At 38.9% G+C, this 17717-nt stretch overlaps 1 protein-coding gene across 3 annotated transcripts in view; it reads right to left on the bottom strand.

Annotated features, from left to right (window-relative positions):
* The window catches only part of Cep76 (centrosomal protein 76), a 29901-nt gene that overhangs the window by 4977 nt on the left and 7207 nt on the right, over window positions 1-17717 (bottom strand). For 2 of the 3 annotated variants that reach the window (XM_057788758.1, XM_057788760.1), the window contains exons 5-10: window positions 17348-17533; window positions 15005-15102; window positions 10505-10633; window positions 7799-7987; window positions 2658-2824; window positions 1108-1441 (exon numbers count right to left, since the gene is read on the bottom strand). In XM_057788758.1, coding sequence (XP_057644741.1) covers window positions 1108-1441; window positions 2658-2824; window positions 7799-7987; window positions 10505-10633; window positions 15005-15102; window positions 17348-17533 — 1103 coding nt within the window. The remainder of the gene's footprint in view (window positions 1-1107; window positions 1442-2657; window positions 2825-7798; window positions 7988-10504; window positions 10634-15004; window positions 15103-17347; window positions 17534-17717) is intronic. The other variant, XM_057788759.1, reaches the window with a different exon arrangement.

The raw sequence follows: 17717 nt of genomic DNA, 5'->3' as shown, positions 1-17717 counted from the left end.
AAGGAATACAAATTAAAGCTAAAATGAGGATATAATTTTATGTCAACCCACGTGGAAGACAGTAAACAAGAACAGGGCTGGAGAGGTCACTCAGTAGTTATAAGTATTTGTGGTTCTTCTGGAAGACCGAGTTTCAATTCCTAGCATTCACGTGGCAGTTTACAGCCCCCTGTTAACTCTGATGGGAATCCGATGTCTTCTTTTGATCACTGCGCACACCTCTGGTGTACATACTTACAAACATTCAGACAAAAACTGTCACATAAAATATATAAACCTTAAAAAGAAAAAAGCCTAGGGGTGGGGACAAAAGGAAATTAACAAAACTTTTAAAAATGTATTGGTTAACTGAAGAAACCATTTCACAAAGAGGAAATCCAAACAGTGATATTCAACTACAGTCTGACTGAAGAATGTGAACAAATCTCTAATTCTTCAATCTAGGAGGAAGTAATAACTTTGAAGGTTTGGTAGATCTGTCGGATTCCCGAGAAATGGAGTGATAGACTGTGAGCCCTGGACATGGGTTCTAGGATCTGAACCTGGGTCCTCTGCAACAGCAAGAAATGTTCTTAGCTACTACCCTATCTTTCCATTTGGCAATTTTTAAGTCTCACAACTATGTCCCATAATTTCCACCACAATAATTTTCATAAAAACAGGACTAGAATAATGAGTGACTACTGGTATTGAACACACTTAAGGAAAAAAGTTGGGATAGACGGCTCAGTGGCTAAGAGGACTTGTTACTCCTGCAGAAGACCAAGTCCAATTCCCAGTAACCACATGGCAGGCTGTAATTGTCCATAAGTCCAGTCCCACGGGATCTAGAAAGTTGCTTTGGACTGGGCACCAGACATGCAAGTGCCACACATACATACCTACAAGCAAAATACTCATATACATAAAACAATAATTCTAGCCAGGCATGGGGCACACACCTTTAATCCCAGCATCCAGGAGGCAGAGGCCAGCCTGGTCTACAGATCAAGTTCAAAGACAGACAATGCTATACAGAGAAACCCTGTCTTGAACCCCCACCCCCAAAAAAAATTAGAAAAAAATTAAAAACAAAAGTATGAAGCTACAACTAATTTTGTTGGTCACCTTTCTGTGTTCTGACACTAGAAGTCTCAGCTGCATTTCGATTTCATTGCTTGTGACTGAGGCGTCAATCGTGGATGCGCACAGAGGTGGGAAGGGAGGGAGAGACGTGGTAGCCCCTGGAGCACACACAGACTTAATTGCTTCTTCACTCATGGGTTTCCACTTGGACTCATCATTCAAATCAAATATGCAGGTCTCTACTGCATCCGAGGGTTGACAGTTCCCCAGGAACATCTGATGATTGAAAACACAACCAATTGTTCGATAGGGGTACAATGGTTTAGGCTGTTCAGCAAGTGGAGGTCCATCAGGATTAGCAGGCTTGTGGATGTACCTAAAAGACATCATAATTTTATACGATGAGAATTTAAGAACTACAAAGGCAATTATCATACTAAGACACACACACACACACACACACACACACACAAAAGTACGCTGTAATTACTTGCCAAGACTCAAGTTTGGCCTATGCTTTTGCTCTCTGCTTCGTCACAATCTGATGACTTGGAGTGTTTATTCACTTGCTCATACTTGCACATGAAGAGGCCAGAGGCTGATATTGCACAGGTGTCTCTATAGCTATCTACTTTTTTCCCTTGTTTTTAAAGATGGGGTCTTTCCTTGAACCCAGAGCTCAGCTCTGGGTTGACTAGATGGTCTCTGCATGGCTCCCCACCCAACATCTGGGGATTACAGCACATGTTCACACTCGGGTTTTATGTGAGTTCTGAAGGTCTGAACTCATGCCTGCATAGCAAGCACTCCACTGACTTATTTCCCCAGCCCAGTTACTCCACCTTATCTGCATGGTAACACCTTTAGAAAAACCAACGTTATGAATCCCTGAGTTCGAGGCCAGTCTGGTCTACAGAGTGAGTTCCACAATAACCAAGGCTACACAGAGAAACCCTGTCTCAAAATAAACAAACAAACAGATGAAAAAAAAAGAAAAAAAAAAAAAGAAGAAAAAGTCCTATGTCTATGATGAAGATCAAGGAAGTTTATCCTAGAGAACATCATAATTAAAATAATTTAACTATATATTATTAGGTGTGACTATCCAATATATATTTCCTAATATCATGATAATAAAGAATATTCTAGAAGTACATAATATTTCCTTAAAGGTCATTTACTTAGTTACATTAAGTAAAAAAGTCTGTAAATTTAGAGTACCAGCCAAACAAACAAGACTTATATAATTTCAAGATGGCTCAGTGGATAGATGCTTGCTGCCAAGCCTCTTGTCCTGAGTTTGAGCTTCAGGACCCCCATGGTAGAAGAAATCAGTTCTGCACATTGTCTTCTGACCCCCAACACTTTGAATCAATAAACAAATAAATGCAAGGCCTCGGGTTTGATCCCCAGCCCAGTTACACCTGTGTTTCCTTTAATGTTTAAGAGCTTCACTATTATCATGTATGATGTCGATGTGTGAATACACACATGCGTTGGCAACACAAGTGGAGCCAGAGGACGACCGTTTGGACTCAACTCACTGGTCCTAGACGTGCATTTGACTATCGCTGTAAACTTAGTTGACTAACCTGTGCCCTGTTAAACTCTCCCAAAACGTGATGGTCCCATCAGTCCCACAAGTCATAACCCATGCGTGAGGTGCCCCCTTAGCCTTGGTCCCCACACAGACAAAAGCCTCCAGTCCATATCCAAGAAGAAGGCTGCACAGCAGGTTGGCGTGGTCTTCACAATCACCCTAGAAGGTAAAGTCAAGTAAGATTAGTATGTATCCACAGCTGCATTAAATAACCAAAAACAACAATAAAAAGTTTCAAGTTTAACTATTAGTCCAATGTTAATCTGAAGCAAGGAGAAAATATGCTAATGTGAAAAGATTCTAAATTACAAAGAACATTTAAAAGATATATAAATGGCATGAATAAGCAAGCTGAAAAATATTTCAGAAGGAAAGGTAAATAAACAAAAAATGCTCAAATTAAGCAAATGAACTCTAACAGTATATGTATATGATTTTAAGCTGGGAAAATGCTTAGAAGAACAAGTAACGATAAAATGTTTATTATTAGGGTAAATTAAAGATAATTTCCCACCTATTGTTAATATTTTCTCTGCTATGTTACTGTCCTTGGTTTTGTTTTCACATAGGTTCTCACTACATGGCAAAAGATGGCCTTTAATTTGCAGTGATCTCTTGTCTCTGCCAGATGTTTGGGTCACTCACAGGCATGTGTCACCATGTCCATCCCTTAGTATACTACTTTTACAACTTAAATATATTATAAAACTGAGTTGGTAGAGTGAGCGCCTCACATGCACAAAGCCTGGGTTCGGTCTCTAGCACACCATAAGCGGGCCATGATGGTGTATGTCTATAATCCCAGCACGCAGGAGGTGGATCAGAAGTTCATTTTAGACCACCGTATAGGCATATGTTATATTTGTATATACAGATATTTTAAGTATAAAAAGATTATAGGTAACATGAAAAAATAATGACCGAATGTGAAAATTAAGAATTATACATTTTCCCTTAAAATTTATATTCTGGTCCTATAGTTATAATTTCCTTCCCCATCCCACAACTTTTTTTTGCAGTGTTGTAGACTGAACCCAGGGCTGCTCTCCTATTGAGCTATACCTGTATCACACTGTTTAATAGAAACCTTTAGACCCAGTATGTGTCTTTTACTAAGATTTTTGTCATAAAAACAAAACTCAAAAATAACATTTAAAAGGCATTTAATGCAAAAGTCTATTTATAATACCAAAAATTTCAAAGCAAGCAAGGCGTGAGGACTCATGCATTTAGTCCTAGCACTCCGGAGGCAGAGGCAGGCAGATCTCTGAGCTCACAGTCAGACTGGTCTACAGCGTGAGTTGCACTACAGCTAGAGCTACACAGAGAAATCCTGTCTCAAAACAAAACAAACAAAAAATTCCATGGAATTCACATGGAAAATGTGTTCTTTGTACAATATTAAATTTAAAAAAAGACAAAAATTTATCTATATATTACTTATAAATTATGGAAAAATAATATATACAATGAATAAATATAAAAGATGATAAATTGGGAATAAATTATTACTTGCATCTTTAATGACATGGTGGTAATACAATAAAATACAATCTCTGAGCTCCAAGACAGTCAGGGTTACACAGAGAAACCCTGTCTCGAAAAAACCAAAATAAAGAGCCTTGGAAAAAAAAAAGAGCCTTGGTGTCTACTCTACCTTGCTCGCTGGAGCTGATTCCCATGGCCCTGGCCACTGAGGGCAGGCAATATCTGGATGTCACGCACAGGACAGCTCTACTTTTGGCATAAGCTCCCAAAGACACATGAAAAGCTCCAAAAAATGGCACCAGAAAAGCGGAAGCAACAATTTTGCACAACAGGCTTTAGTCTGAAGTCTGAACTGTGCAACAGTAGCTGATCCTAACCATGCAAGCATTCATTTCCTTCTGCTCTGGACTGTGGATATGATATAAGCTTTAAGTTCTCGTTGCCTTGACTTCCCTGCTATGACAGACTGTAACCTTTCTCCCTAACTTGCTTTTTTTTTGTTTTGTTTTGTTTTGTTTTTTTCGAGACAGGGTTTCACTGTGATTTTGGAACCTGTCCTGGAACTAGCTCTTGTAGACCAGGCTGGTCTCGAACTCACAGAGATCTGCCTGCCCCCGAGTGCTGGGATTAAAGGCATGCGCCACCACCACCCGGCCTCCAACTTGCTTTCTGTCAGGGTATTTTAGCACAGTAACAGAAATAAAACTAAAAGGGGTGATAACTTGCTTTACAAAACAACTACTTATTTAAATAAAAATGTTGGGACTGGAGAGATGGCTCAGTGGTTAAGAGCATTGCCTGCTCTTCCAAAGGTCTTGAGTTCAATTCCCAGTCAACCACATGGTGGCTCACAACCATCTGTAATGAGGTCTGGTGCCCTCTTCTGGCCTGCAGGCATACACACAGACAGAACATTGTATGCATAATAAATAAATATTAAAAAAAAAAAAGAGTTAAATAAAAATGTTAAATGTACATTATTCCTATTGTACTAGAAATTTTCTAAGTTTAAATATGTAAGAAGAAGCTTTAGAAACTACAGCTTGGTAATAAACATTGTCTTGAATAAATAATGTGTTTTCCATCTATTTTAAAGATGCAACCTATTCTCGGGGGGGGGGAGCATTTTTGAGGCAGAGTTTCTTTGTGTAGCCTTGGCTATCCTAGGACTAGCTCTGTAGACCAGGTTGGCCTTGAACTCACAGAAATCCACCCCCCTGCAACCACCTCTTGAGTACTGGGACTAAAGAAGTTTGTCACCATCTTCTCCAATACAATCTATTTTTAAGTACAGTCAAGTTCTTTGAGTTTTAAGCTGTGGCAAGTAATTCTACTTATAAACAACTATGGTTGAAGGCTAAAGATAGTGGGGTAGCTAATCCCATTTTGGATCTTAGCTGTTGTATATTTAGTTGATTAGAACAACTGTCATTACTGGATTTAGGGCCAACAACAAATTTTCATATGTAAGTTGGATTTTTTTGTTTGTTTTGTTTTTTGCTTTTCAAGACAGGGTCTCTCTACATAGTCCTGGCTATCCTGAAATTCACTGTGTAGACTAAGCTGGCTTCGAACTCACAGCAATCCACCTGTCTCAGCCTCTTAAGTGCTGGTATGAGCCATCACCATCTGGCTTTATAAGTCGGATTTTAATTCTATTTGGTAACTTTCATAAAACACATTTTACAACAAGAATTAGTTTGGGTTAATCAAAGGACCATGGTAGCAGGAAGGAAATTTACCAACTCTAAGAAGTATAACTTAGTCAAACTTTTGTTAATTACTTGATTTTCATGACTGCTGGGTCCCTCAGGAACCTAAAAAAGGTATCTTGAGCTATCTGATATGCACCTGATACCTTCTCCTTTTACGTCATTATGTGAATTTTAACAGATTTGACACTGATTTAATAAGTATAGTCTCATTAAATCTACCTCAAATAATTACAAAGCCAGGAGCAAACCTTTCATGTTTATGGAATGGAAAAATCCATCTAAGCGTTTTTTTAGTTCTTTTGTTACGAAGCTACATGAACCGAGTAAACATTAGTATATAAAATTCACTTGACAAGCCGGGCGGTGGTGGCACACGCCTTTAATCCCAGCACTTGGGAGGCAGAGGCAGGCGGATCTCTGTGAGTTCGAGACCAGCCTGGTCTACAAGAGCTAGTTCCAGGACAGGCTCCAAAACCACAGAGAAACCCTGTCTCGAAAAACCAGGTTAGTCCAGGACAGTTAGGACTACATAGAGAAACCTTGCCTCAAAAAATTACAAAATAAAAAGGAAACCAAGAAAAACAAAAAACGAACCTTTCCAACTGGCAGGTCAACCTCTTACTGAAATGTTTCCTCTGCTGTATGAACTGTCCTTGGTGACTGTACACTCTGTTTACACGACCACCAACAAAATGACTACAAAACAGCAGCAGGGGAAGAAACTTGTCTGTTCCGGTTTCACTGACAGTAAATGGTAAAAGCAGTCTTACTTGCTCACTATATTAGTAACATTTTTAGAGTTTAGAAAATTAGAAATCATCATTTATTATCAGGAGCTAGAGAGGATGGTTCAGCAGTTAAGAGCCCCTGGCTGCTAATCCAGAGGACTTCGGTTCTCTAATGTCACTTCCAGGGGATTTGATGCCCTCTTCTGGCCTCTGTAAGTACTACATGTGTGTCACGCACAGAAAAACATGCAGGCAAAAAAACCCACACCAATACACAGTGAAGAAAAATGAATACCATGAAATCCAAGAATTTCTCTCATAATTATTGTTTATAGTTTTTGTTCCTTTATTTTTTTTGTTTTTTTCGAGACAGGGTATCTCTGTGTAGTCCTGGCTGTTCTAGAACTCTGTAGACCAGGCTGGCCTTGAACTCAAAAAAATCTGCCTGCCTCTGCCTCCTGATTGTTAGGATTAAAGGCCTGCACCACCACTACCCAGCTAAGACTTTTGCTCTTTTTTGAGATAGTCTCACTATGCATCCTTGACTTGAGCTGGAAGTTGCTATGAACACTAGGCTAACCCCATAGTTATAGAGAACCACCTGCCTCTGCCTTTGCACACCATCACATCCAGCTGTTTCATGTTTCAGACAAGATCTCACTATATAGCACAGACAGGCCTGGAGCTTTCTGTTGTCCAGACTGGCCTTGAAACCATCTTTTGCCCTAGCTTTCCAAGTGCTAGAATCACAGGCATGAGCAACACATTCAGCTCTATGACTTTGTTTCTGACAAGTAGGTCTGAGACTCTATCTTAAAGGAATAACATTCTATTAAATATGAAATTCCACCGGGTGGCAGTGGCACATGACTTTTACCCAAGCACTCAGGAAACAGAGGCCGGCAGATTGCTGTGAGTTCGAGACCAGCATGGTCTACAAGAGCTAGTTCCAGGACAGGTTCCAAAGCTACAGAGAAACCCTGCCTCAAAAAACCAAAAATAAATAAATAAATAATGGAATTTCATACAAAAATAAAGATGGTAGGTTTTAAGTGCTGATATGTAAATGTTACAGATAATAGTGGTAAGATTTGACTCGTTCAAGTTGGTAATATTTATGTTTTCAAGTAAATTATAAGCATGCTATAAATCAAAAATACTTATGATAATGGATATTGCTATTTGTTATGTGTATATGATACCTTGTTCCTACAGAGAAAAGCCAGCAGAGTGCACCACTGCTCCTGTTTGCCACCTCCTCCAATAACAGGGGCTCGTTCATAACCAAGAACATTGACAAATCGTGCTGCTTGCCTCGGAGTATCCAGAAGCCGTCCAGCTCGAAGTGGTTTAACATAGGAACAGACTGGTCTATTTATTCCATTTTCATCCTGGAGGAAGAAGGGGAAAATATTATCTGCAACAAGTTAGTCATCCCAAGAGTCACATCTTTCTATTACACTGTAGATAATTCCGGGCACCATTTATTGAGTGTATAACTTGCATCTAGCACTAGACTACTAAGAGTTAACTTCTTTTAAATTCTTATAAAGTCTATTTTATACTCACTTCATAAATGAAACAAACTATAGCCATTATACAATGGACCCAGGATTTTGTTTTGTTTTGTAAGACAAGAGTGTAGCCCTAGCTATCCTGGAACTCGCTCTGTAGACCGGGCTGGCCTCGAACTCAGAGATCACCTGCCTTTGCCACCTGAGTGTTGGGATCAAAGGTGTGCCCTGAAGCCAGGGTTTTTAAGGGCTAAACTATCTGACTCCAAAGCTTGTGCTACTCAAGAACTGCTCTGAAAAAGGGTCAGCAGGCAGACTAAGGGAAGGAAAGAGTTCTAAATCTAGGATGAAATAATCTTTCATATTAACACATAGAACTTTATACCCAGGCAAAATATTAAAATATTTTTGACTGATTGACGATAGTCAACTGAAAGTAGAATTTGAAAAACATTTTAGGCCGGGCGGTGGTGGCGCACGCCTTTAATCCCAGCACTTGGGAGGCAGAGGCAGGCGGATCTCTGTGAGTTCGAGACCAGCCTGGTCTACAAGAGCTAGTTCCAGGTCAGGCTCCAAAACCACAGTGAAACCCTGTCTCGAAAAACCAAAAAAAAAAAAAATTTTTAGGAAAATACAATATATTCTAAACACAGGATGCATTTTATGATTTTATATTTTATTTTATTTTTGAGACAGGGTCTCATCATGTGCAGCCTTGGCTGGCCTGGAACTGTGAAGACCTAGCTGGCCTTGAACTCATCTCCCAGCTTCTGCCTCTCAAGTGTTGGGAGTAAAGGTGTGTGCTACCATGCCCCGAAGGGGATGCATGTTAACAATTATGCTGAATAACTACTAATGCATATTTTTAGAATTGGTACTAACAAAGCCTACATTTTTCTTAACATCGTGATTACTAATATAAGAAAGTGAAGGAGCCATTTGTGATTAAATTTTGGAAATGATATAAAATGCTCTGACAGAATAAAACCTAACTCAGGCAATAGAAACACTACTGCTGCTGGGCGATGGTGGCGCACGCCTTTAATCCCAGCACTCGGGAGGCAGAGGCAGGCGGATCTCTGTGAGTTCGAGACCAGCCTCGTCTACAGAGCTAGTTCCAGGACAGGCTTCAAAGCCACAGAGAAACCCTGTCTCGAAAAACCAAAAAACCAAAAAAAAAAAAAAAAAAAAAGAAACACTACTGCTCAATTTTTAGAAACGCTGGTGTACTTCTACATAGCAGCTGCCCAATACAATCCCATACCTTAGCAAGGACAATACTATGTAAAGTTAGGAGCAATTTTTCTCCTTCACGCCAATGCTAATTTAGGGCTCTTATTGCCAAGCTCCCTATCTAGAAATGAAGCTATCTGTAGTCTGTTCCAATGATTAGGGTATGTAATGTACATGACTGCTATCATCTGAAACACTTATGTCAAAATAATCTAACACTGCACAGAAACAACATACATAAACTATTTGATCTGTTCCTCGGAAGTTATACGTATATACTAAGTAGAAACTAAACTTTAAATTAGACTAGTAAAATGGAGCATGTAATATTTCTTGAATGGGCAGCCACTGCTCCAGTGTGCCACCTGACTGCAAAGGTAAACAACTGATATCCCTTAGTGTATTGTTGCTAAGGCACAATAGGGCAGCTCAGCTGTATTAACGGCACTTTTAACCTAACAACATGTTCATAAATGTAAACCTGCGCTGTGAGCCAAGGTGCATCTGCAGCCGAAATTGTGCAGTTAAACATTCCTGGTCATTGGTTTGGAAATATTGGTTATACACAATTAATGCACTTAGTATTGTTTTTAAAATATTATTTTTACTAGTTCCAGGACAGGCTCCAAAACCACAGAGAAACCCTGTCTCGAAAAACCAAAAAAAAAAAAAAAAAAAAAAAAATATTATTTTTACTACTGTGTATATGTAATGTGTGACCATGTGCACAGGTCAGAGAACAACTCAGTGGAGCTGGTCTTCCTTTTTACCTTTATATTCATATGAATTCTGGATTGAACTCAGACTGCCAGTTTGCACAGCAAGTGCTTACTCACCGAGCCATCTCGATGGCATTTAGTACTGTTTTTCACTTTGTTTTGTAAAAACTAAGAAACACAATGTACGTCTAGAGTCCCTGTTCTGTCTTAGGGCTATATTTGGATATAAGCCATAAAGTATCCAAATTTTTAATCAATATTAAGTATCATAACAAGGTATATTTCAAGTAAAAAAAATGTATTATGCCATTGACGTAGCCAATAAAAGATAACTATTTTAGAAATCAACATTCATCTGGGGAATGTAAATAAATATTTTTCAAATGCAAATTAGATATTTACATCAAACACAAGCATGAAACTTTTCTAACAATTTACAAACCTGTGCAAAAATCTTTACCAGCCGTGAATTGTGTGAAGGTCGAATTTGCAAATACTCTCTCCACCACTGCTTAGCATACACCAGAAATAATCGTTCTTTCTCTGCAGTTTTCTGACGTTCTAAGGCAAGCTTGATTAAAAAAAAATTAAACTTTTATAAAATTTCCTAAATTACTAAAACAATCTACTGTTCTCCATTCCTGCTACCATATATGAAACTGAACTATCATCGACTTACTTGCAAACAAATCAACATTTCCTAGATTTTATAACCACTTCAATAATCCATACAATACTCTCTAAGTGGCCCCTTCCTGCACAGAACGCATATTTTTAAATAATAAAGCGGGTCAATCACCTTCTACCATACTGAAAATTACTTGCCTGAGTATTCTGACTCTGGCCTGGTCTCATTTTCTCTTTCCCATCCATACAAGCCTTTGCTCAAGGCTGTTGTTCCCACTATCTGGAACATATAGGCCCAACTTTGGAATTACTAATACTAATGTTTCTTGCAGTTCAGATATCACTCTAGCACAGTCACATGACCTAAATTGGCCTCCAGTAACTATTCTAACACATATCACCCTGCAGTAATTTTTCCATTTAGTACTTTCTGTCTCTGGCATTTTGTTTACTATCTCCAGACTCCTAAAAGTAAGATGTTGTAAATCTACAATTCATAAACCCCTCGGTTCAATTCCCAGCTCAAAAACAACAACAAACTTTGAACCCAGACCCTCCTGTTTCAAAACAGCAACAACAACAACAAAAAAAAACCAACAAAATAAATTATAATTAAAGTAATTATTTGAGCCATGTGATGGTGACATGCACCTTTAATCCCAGCACTTGAGAGGCAGAGGTAGAGGCAGGAGGATAGATCTCTGAGTTCAAGAACAGCCTGGTCTACAGAGTGCATTCCAGGACAGCCAGGGGTACACAGAGAAATCCATTCTTTTTTTTTGTTTTTTGTTTTTTTTTGTTTTTGTTTTTCGAGACAGGGTTTCTCTGTGGCTTTGGAGCCTGTCCTGGAACTAGCTCTTGTAGACCAGGCTGGTCTCGAACTCACAGAGATCCACCTGCCTCTGCCTCCCGAGTACTGGGATTAAAGGCGTGCGCCACCACCGCCCGGCTGAGAAATCCATTCTTAAAAAAATAAAATAATTTGTTTACATATTATATAGCTTTATAAATAATATATACACACATACATGATAATAAAAATTTAAAGGGCTATGGCTATAATTCAGTGGGAGAGGGCTTGTCTACCATGCATAGGGCCCTCAATTCAATCTCTAGGATAGCAAATAGGTAAATTACATTTCTTAAAGTAAAAGAGCAATAAAATTAAGAAATAACAAGGCTTGGCCGGGCAGTGGTGGCGCACGCCTTTAATCCCAGCACTTGGGAGGCAGAGGCAGGCGGATCTCTGTGAGTTCGAGACCAGCCTGGTCTACAAGAGCTAGTTCCAGGACAGGCTCCAAAACTACAGAGAAACCCTGTCTCAAAAAACCAGAAAAAAAAAAAAAAAAAAGAAATAACAAGGCTAAAAAATAACAAGACTCTATTGCCTAGCATGTTGCAAGGCCCCGGGGTTTGATGCCCAGTATAGAGGGGATGAGTGGAAGAAAGGAAGGGAAAAGGAGAGGGAGAAAGTCTAGAACATCCAAGACTAAAGTACTGGAGAGTATAAAGTACTAAAGTTAAGGAGAATTATTCCACAAGACAGCAGAGAGCCACAGCTGCAACCGAAACCCAACGAAACAGAAATCCAACTCAAGGGACTGAGAAATCTGTTCATCTTACAAAACCCAGGAAGTAACTATTGGGACCTGACAGTGGAGTTAGGAGAGTATCGGGGCTGTGCAGCCTTGCCTCTGATCAGCATATGTATGAATGACTGTCCAATGGGTCTCTGCACAAAGCAAAGCCCACGGAGGCCATCTCTAGCTGGGCAATGACCAGTGGACTGTGGGGCAGCTCAGGACACTGCTGGATTCACACGGCTTGCAGATTCTTTTCTCTTTCATTGTGTTGTTGATTCTTTTGGCAGTTTTCAGTTTCACTCTGTCAGTCACACATGGGACAGCTGTAATTTTCCCTGATAATTCCATTCTTTCTCAAATGTTCCCCTAAGATTCAGCAGAGGGTTAATGCTTCTAAAATTCTGGTATGGGAGGTCCTTCTGTCTATGTGTTACTTTTATTGGTTAATGAATAAAGAAACTATCTTGGCCTGTGATAGGGCAAAAGACCAGAGCTAGGCAGGGAAAACTAAAGTGAATACTGGGAGAAATGAGGCGGGGTCAGAAAGGTGCCATGGAGCTGCAGCCAGAGTTAGACATGCTGAAACTTTGCCGGTAAGCCATTGCCATGTGGCAATACACAGATTAATGGAGATGGGTTAATTAATATGTAAGAGTTAACCAATAAGAAGCTAGAGCTAATGGGCTAAGCAGTGATTTAAATAACATGGTTTCTGTGTGATTATTTTAGGGCTGAGCAGCCAGGGACAAATAAGCGGCCCCTCCAACAAAATTCGTTATATTGAATTACTAACTGCAATTCCTATCTCTGAGAACTTTTCTGACTCAATAGAGAAAAAAGTACAATCAAAATATAGGATGAAGCCGGGCGGTGGTGGCGCATGCCTTTAATCCCAGCACTCGGGAGGCAGAGGCAGGCGGATCTCTGTGAGTTCGAGACCAGCCTGGTCTACAAGAGCTAGTTCCAGGACAGGCTCCAAAACCACAGAGAAACCCTGTCTCGAAAAACCAAAAAAAAAAAAAAAAAAAAAAAAAAAAAAAAAAATATATATATATATATATATATATATATATATATGATGAATATATTCACATTAACCATACACAGGAATGAGAGAGAGAGAGAGTGTGTATAAAGCAGTGGAAGAAGAATAGTATGGTGGATATGAAAGGAGTGCCTTATCAAAGTCTGCCTCTTACAGAGACTAGAGAAATAGGACCCTCTTATAGGTCAAGTAACTACATAAAAGCATATCGTCTTTCTTTTCTTTCTTTCTTCCTTCCTTCCTTCCTTCCTTCCTTCCTTCCTTCCTTCCTTTCTTTTTTTCTTTCTTTTTTTTTTTGAGATAGGATTTCTCTGTGTAGCCTTGGCTATCCTGGAACTTGAACTCAGAGATCCACCTGTCTCTGCTTCTTTAGTGATGGGATTAAAGACATGCGTTACCATGCACAATATAAAGTCATATCTCACAGATAAGAAAACAATTGCTCGGATTCAAATATTGTTCTCCTTAGAGCAATATACCCATGGCTCTAACCTTTTACCTCTGTAACTGAAGGAAGCTGTCAGCTGGCATAAGTGCTGCAAAAGCAGGATGTGCCTACCTCAAAATTAAGTTAAGCTTGCAAAAAGCTGAACTCTAAGTCTAGAATGAGATTATGCAGGGGATGAGAAAATGTGTCTGGGGAAGCATAAAGGGGAACAAGGGGGCTCTTATGATGACTACGATGTAATTCTTACTAGTCAAAAATAGAAACTAATAATAAAACTGTTTATGTAAGCCTGGCGAAACAAGCTGTTAAAGTATAAATAAAAACAGCTCAAAGTATTCAGGGCCACTTGTGTGCAGTCCATCTGGTGATCAAATTTTTCCTTGCACCCCTTCCCATTTCAGGACCTGAACTTGAGCCAAGGCTGGATTCCAGCAGGAGAGAAAGTCTCCAAGCGTTCTACAGAGGATTACACAGAAACGAAGCTCTCCGGAAATGTCTATGAAATGAGGGAGGCTCAGGAGGCAAAGGTATCTACCACAAAAGCCTAATAACTGGGCTGGAGAGATGGCTCAGCGGTTAAGAGCATTGCCTGCTCTTCCAAAGGTCCTGAGTTCAATTCCCAGCAACCACATGGTGGCTCACAACCATCTGTAATGGGGTCTGGTGCCCTCTTCTGGCCTGCAGGCATACACACAGACCGAATATTGTATACTAAATAAATAAATAGCCTAATAACCTCAGCTTGACACCTGGGGCGCACATGGTGGAATGGCGGCACCCACACCTGAAAGTTATACAATAGCACAGCACACACTTACCCACCCACTCCCAATGCACAGAACACACAAGCAAATGCAATACAACTTTTTAAAATACCACCCCACGATGCTCCTCTGATGTCCTTCAACTTTGTGTCTCTCCCCCATCACACTTGCAGGCCTACAGTTTGATCAGCCCAGGGCCTCGTATATGCTTAGCAAACACTACTACTGCTTCACCAGTCTAAGCTTTAAAATTCTTTTCCCATTCCTTTCGGCAAAGTTTTAGTACAAATCTAAACAGGAATGTTAAATATATATATATATATATATATATATATATATATATATATATATATATACATATACATATATACATATGTATATGTATATATATTTTTTTTCCTAAAAAAGAAATAGTTTTTAGAGTAAATATTTCCTACAACTAAAGCAAATGTACAAAGAAGAAAAACTGGCTTACCTGTGTGTTCACTACTTCTTGAGATAGTGTTTGGTTGAGTGGTGGGTACATTTCAAGTTTTATATTTAAAATTCCTACAGAAACTTTTGATTCTGTGCCTATAAATACAAATAAATATTTAAAATTCTACTTAAAAACTTTATTTAAAATATAGAACTTTCAAGACTATACCAAAATACTTTAGGAGTAAGGTGTTTTATCACCTAAGTAGAGAGGTAATACTCAACATTACACTTAATAGTTATATTAAAAATGAATCAAAATTCTTAAAATGATTTTTACTTTTTACTAAAGTACGTACTTTAACATTAAACACATTCTTAGCTTTCTAAAAGCACTTCAAGGAACTTTTCTGACCTCATAAATTTGGAATTCTTAAATTTATATCTTTAAGTATATAATTCTAACTAGACATTGCATTACGTACAAAACCAAAGAGCAATTGTTAAGAACCTATTCTGTCTCAATTAAAATCAGAATGCATTCATACTTTTTATTATATACAGTAATTCCATCTATCCTTTCTTATCACATGTTTTCAACCCATGATTTTATATATATTCATACACATACATGACTATTTAGTATTTTTTAAGCAAATTGGCATATACTTAATTCCAGGTCATTGTTATGATTACCATGTTAGGCCTATTTTTGTTGTTTGATTTTGAATTTTTTATTTTACAGTTATGAGTGTTTGCATGAATATCTATCCGTGCACCCTGTGCACCTTATGAATGCAGTGCCCTTGAAGGCCAGATCCCCAGGGACTGCAGTTAACTACAGTTAGTAGTGAGTCACTATGTGGGTACTGTATATTGAATATGGGTCCTCTAGAAAAACAGTCAGTGCTCTCAACCACTGAGCCATCTCTCCAGGCCCAGGCCTATCTATTTTTGAAGACAAAGAACTGGAAATCACTTATAAAAACAAATTTCATGTGTAAAGAGAACTTTAGGTCTTCTTATTTAAATACAGATATATTTTGAGTCTGACTTAAATTCCAAATTACTAAGGCCTTACTGACCAAATTTAGCTTTTTTTTTCTTTATATGAGTACATACACATTATGTAAATGGCTTTGCCTACTCACATGTGTAGAGACCGGAGGCTGAAGCTGGGTCCCTTCTAGTAAATTGCTCTCAGCCTTAGATTTTGAGACAAAGTCTCTCACTGAATCTGGAGCTCACCAATTAGCTGGACTGGCTGGGCAGTGAGCTCCCAGGATCTGCACGTCTTTGCTGCCATCAAGGGTTGGGGTTACAGATGCCTGTCACCATGCCCAGCCTTTTATGTGTCTGCTAGGGTATAAACTCACTTCTTGCCACCTGTGCAGCATCTTACTCACTGAGCCATCATGCCAGCCCCACGTTCAACTTGTATGGATAAGTTGTAACACCAATACAGTTCCACAATATGGTATAGATAACACATTAGTAGGTCTTTGTTTCATTCATTTTATGAGCTTACATATATTACAAAGTAGGTAGTAAGCAAAAGAAGGAAATAATAAGATAATGTACAACCTCTGCCTTGTATTATTCATTGCTACTGACAATTAACAAGTTATCACCTTTCAAATGTTACCTCTCCACTGTAAGGGACTAGAGGAACATCCACTCATTCATTCATCAATAACCATTGATAAGAAGGTGGCACGATGGTATAGCCAATAATCGTAGCATGAGGCAGGCCAACTGTTCTATATAGGAACTCAAGGACAACCCAGGATACACTGTGAGATCCCATCCACAAACAAAAACAAAATAACCTGTAACCTCCCCGCAAGAACCACTGTAGTGAGGGTGATGTACTGTACTCTTGGGCACAGACAAAAGAAGCTTATGCAAACATATTCATGTGTTTAAAAAAAATCCTTTTTTAAAAAATTTTATTTATTTATTTATTTATTTATTTTTGGTTTTTCGAGACAGGGTTTCTCTGTGGCTTTGGAGGCAGGCTGGTCTCGAACTCACAGAAATCTGCCTGCCTCTGCCTCCCAAGTGCTGGGATTAAAGGCGTGCGCCACCATTGCCCAGCTCCTGTTTTGTTTTTTTTTTTAAAACCTCATATTTATTCAACAGCAACAAAAAAAATGTTGAACCTCCAAAATTTCTATTCATTTTCCAATGGGAAAAAAATTCCTTAGGATAAGCCAGACTGACTCTGAAGAACTATGGTGGCATTATTCTTCCTGATTATTTCCTAAGAAAACTCAGTACTGAAATTCTCATGAAGGCCTGTTTTAAGGTCTCCCTCCTGTAAAGCCCTTCACATGACATAAAATGTATTTACAGACAATCAGTATTTATAAAAAGGTGAGAGTGCAACTAATCATCATACCTACACCCATAAGTTCCACGGTCAGACTGGTCACTCCATTTTCTGAGCCCAAAACTGATCTCCATTCCAGAAAATAGGAAGCCACTAGAGTGGTCTCACCAAATATGTCTGTTTTGATCAGCACCATATGAATTGGATCACTTATCGATAACATTGTTGTTGAATCAGCCATTCTAGTTCCATCACCTAGCAACACACACCAAAGAAAAAAATAGACTATATTACATATTACTTAGGAACACAGAATCATTTCACAAGCTGAGGATTAAGCTAAGTGGTAGTGATTACCTACCATGCCCAAGGCTTTGAATTCCAAACTCAGCACCAAGTGTACATGTGTGCACTTAAGAGCATTCAGGTACACACACAC

The sequence above is a fragment of the Chionomys nivalis genome, chromosome 14 (genome assembly GCF_950005125.1).
Source record: "Chionomys nivalis chromosome 14, mChiNiv1.1, whole genome shotgun sequence".
In the NCBI taxonomy this organism is placed as follows: domain Eukaryota; kingdom Metazoa; phylum Chordata; class Mammalia; order Rodentia; family Cricetidae; genus Chionomys; species Chionomys nivalis.
The sequence above is the reverse complement of the archived record's forward strand: the minus strand, read 5'-3'. Positions and strand labels throughout refer to the sequence as shown.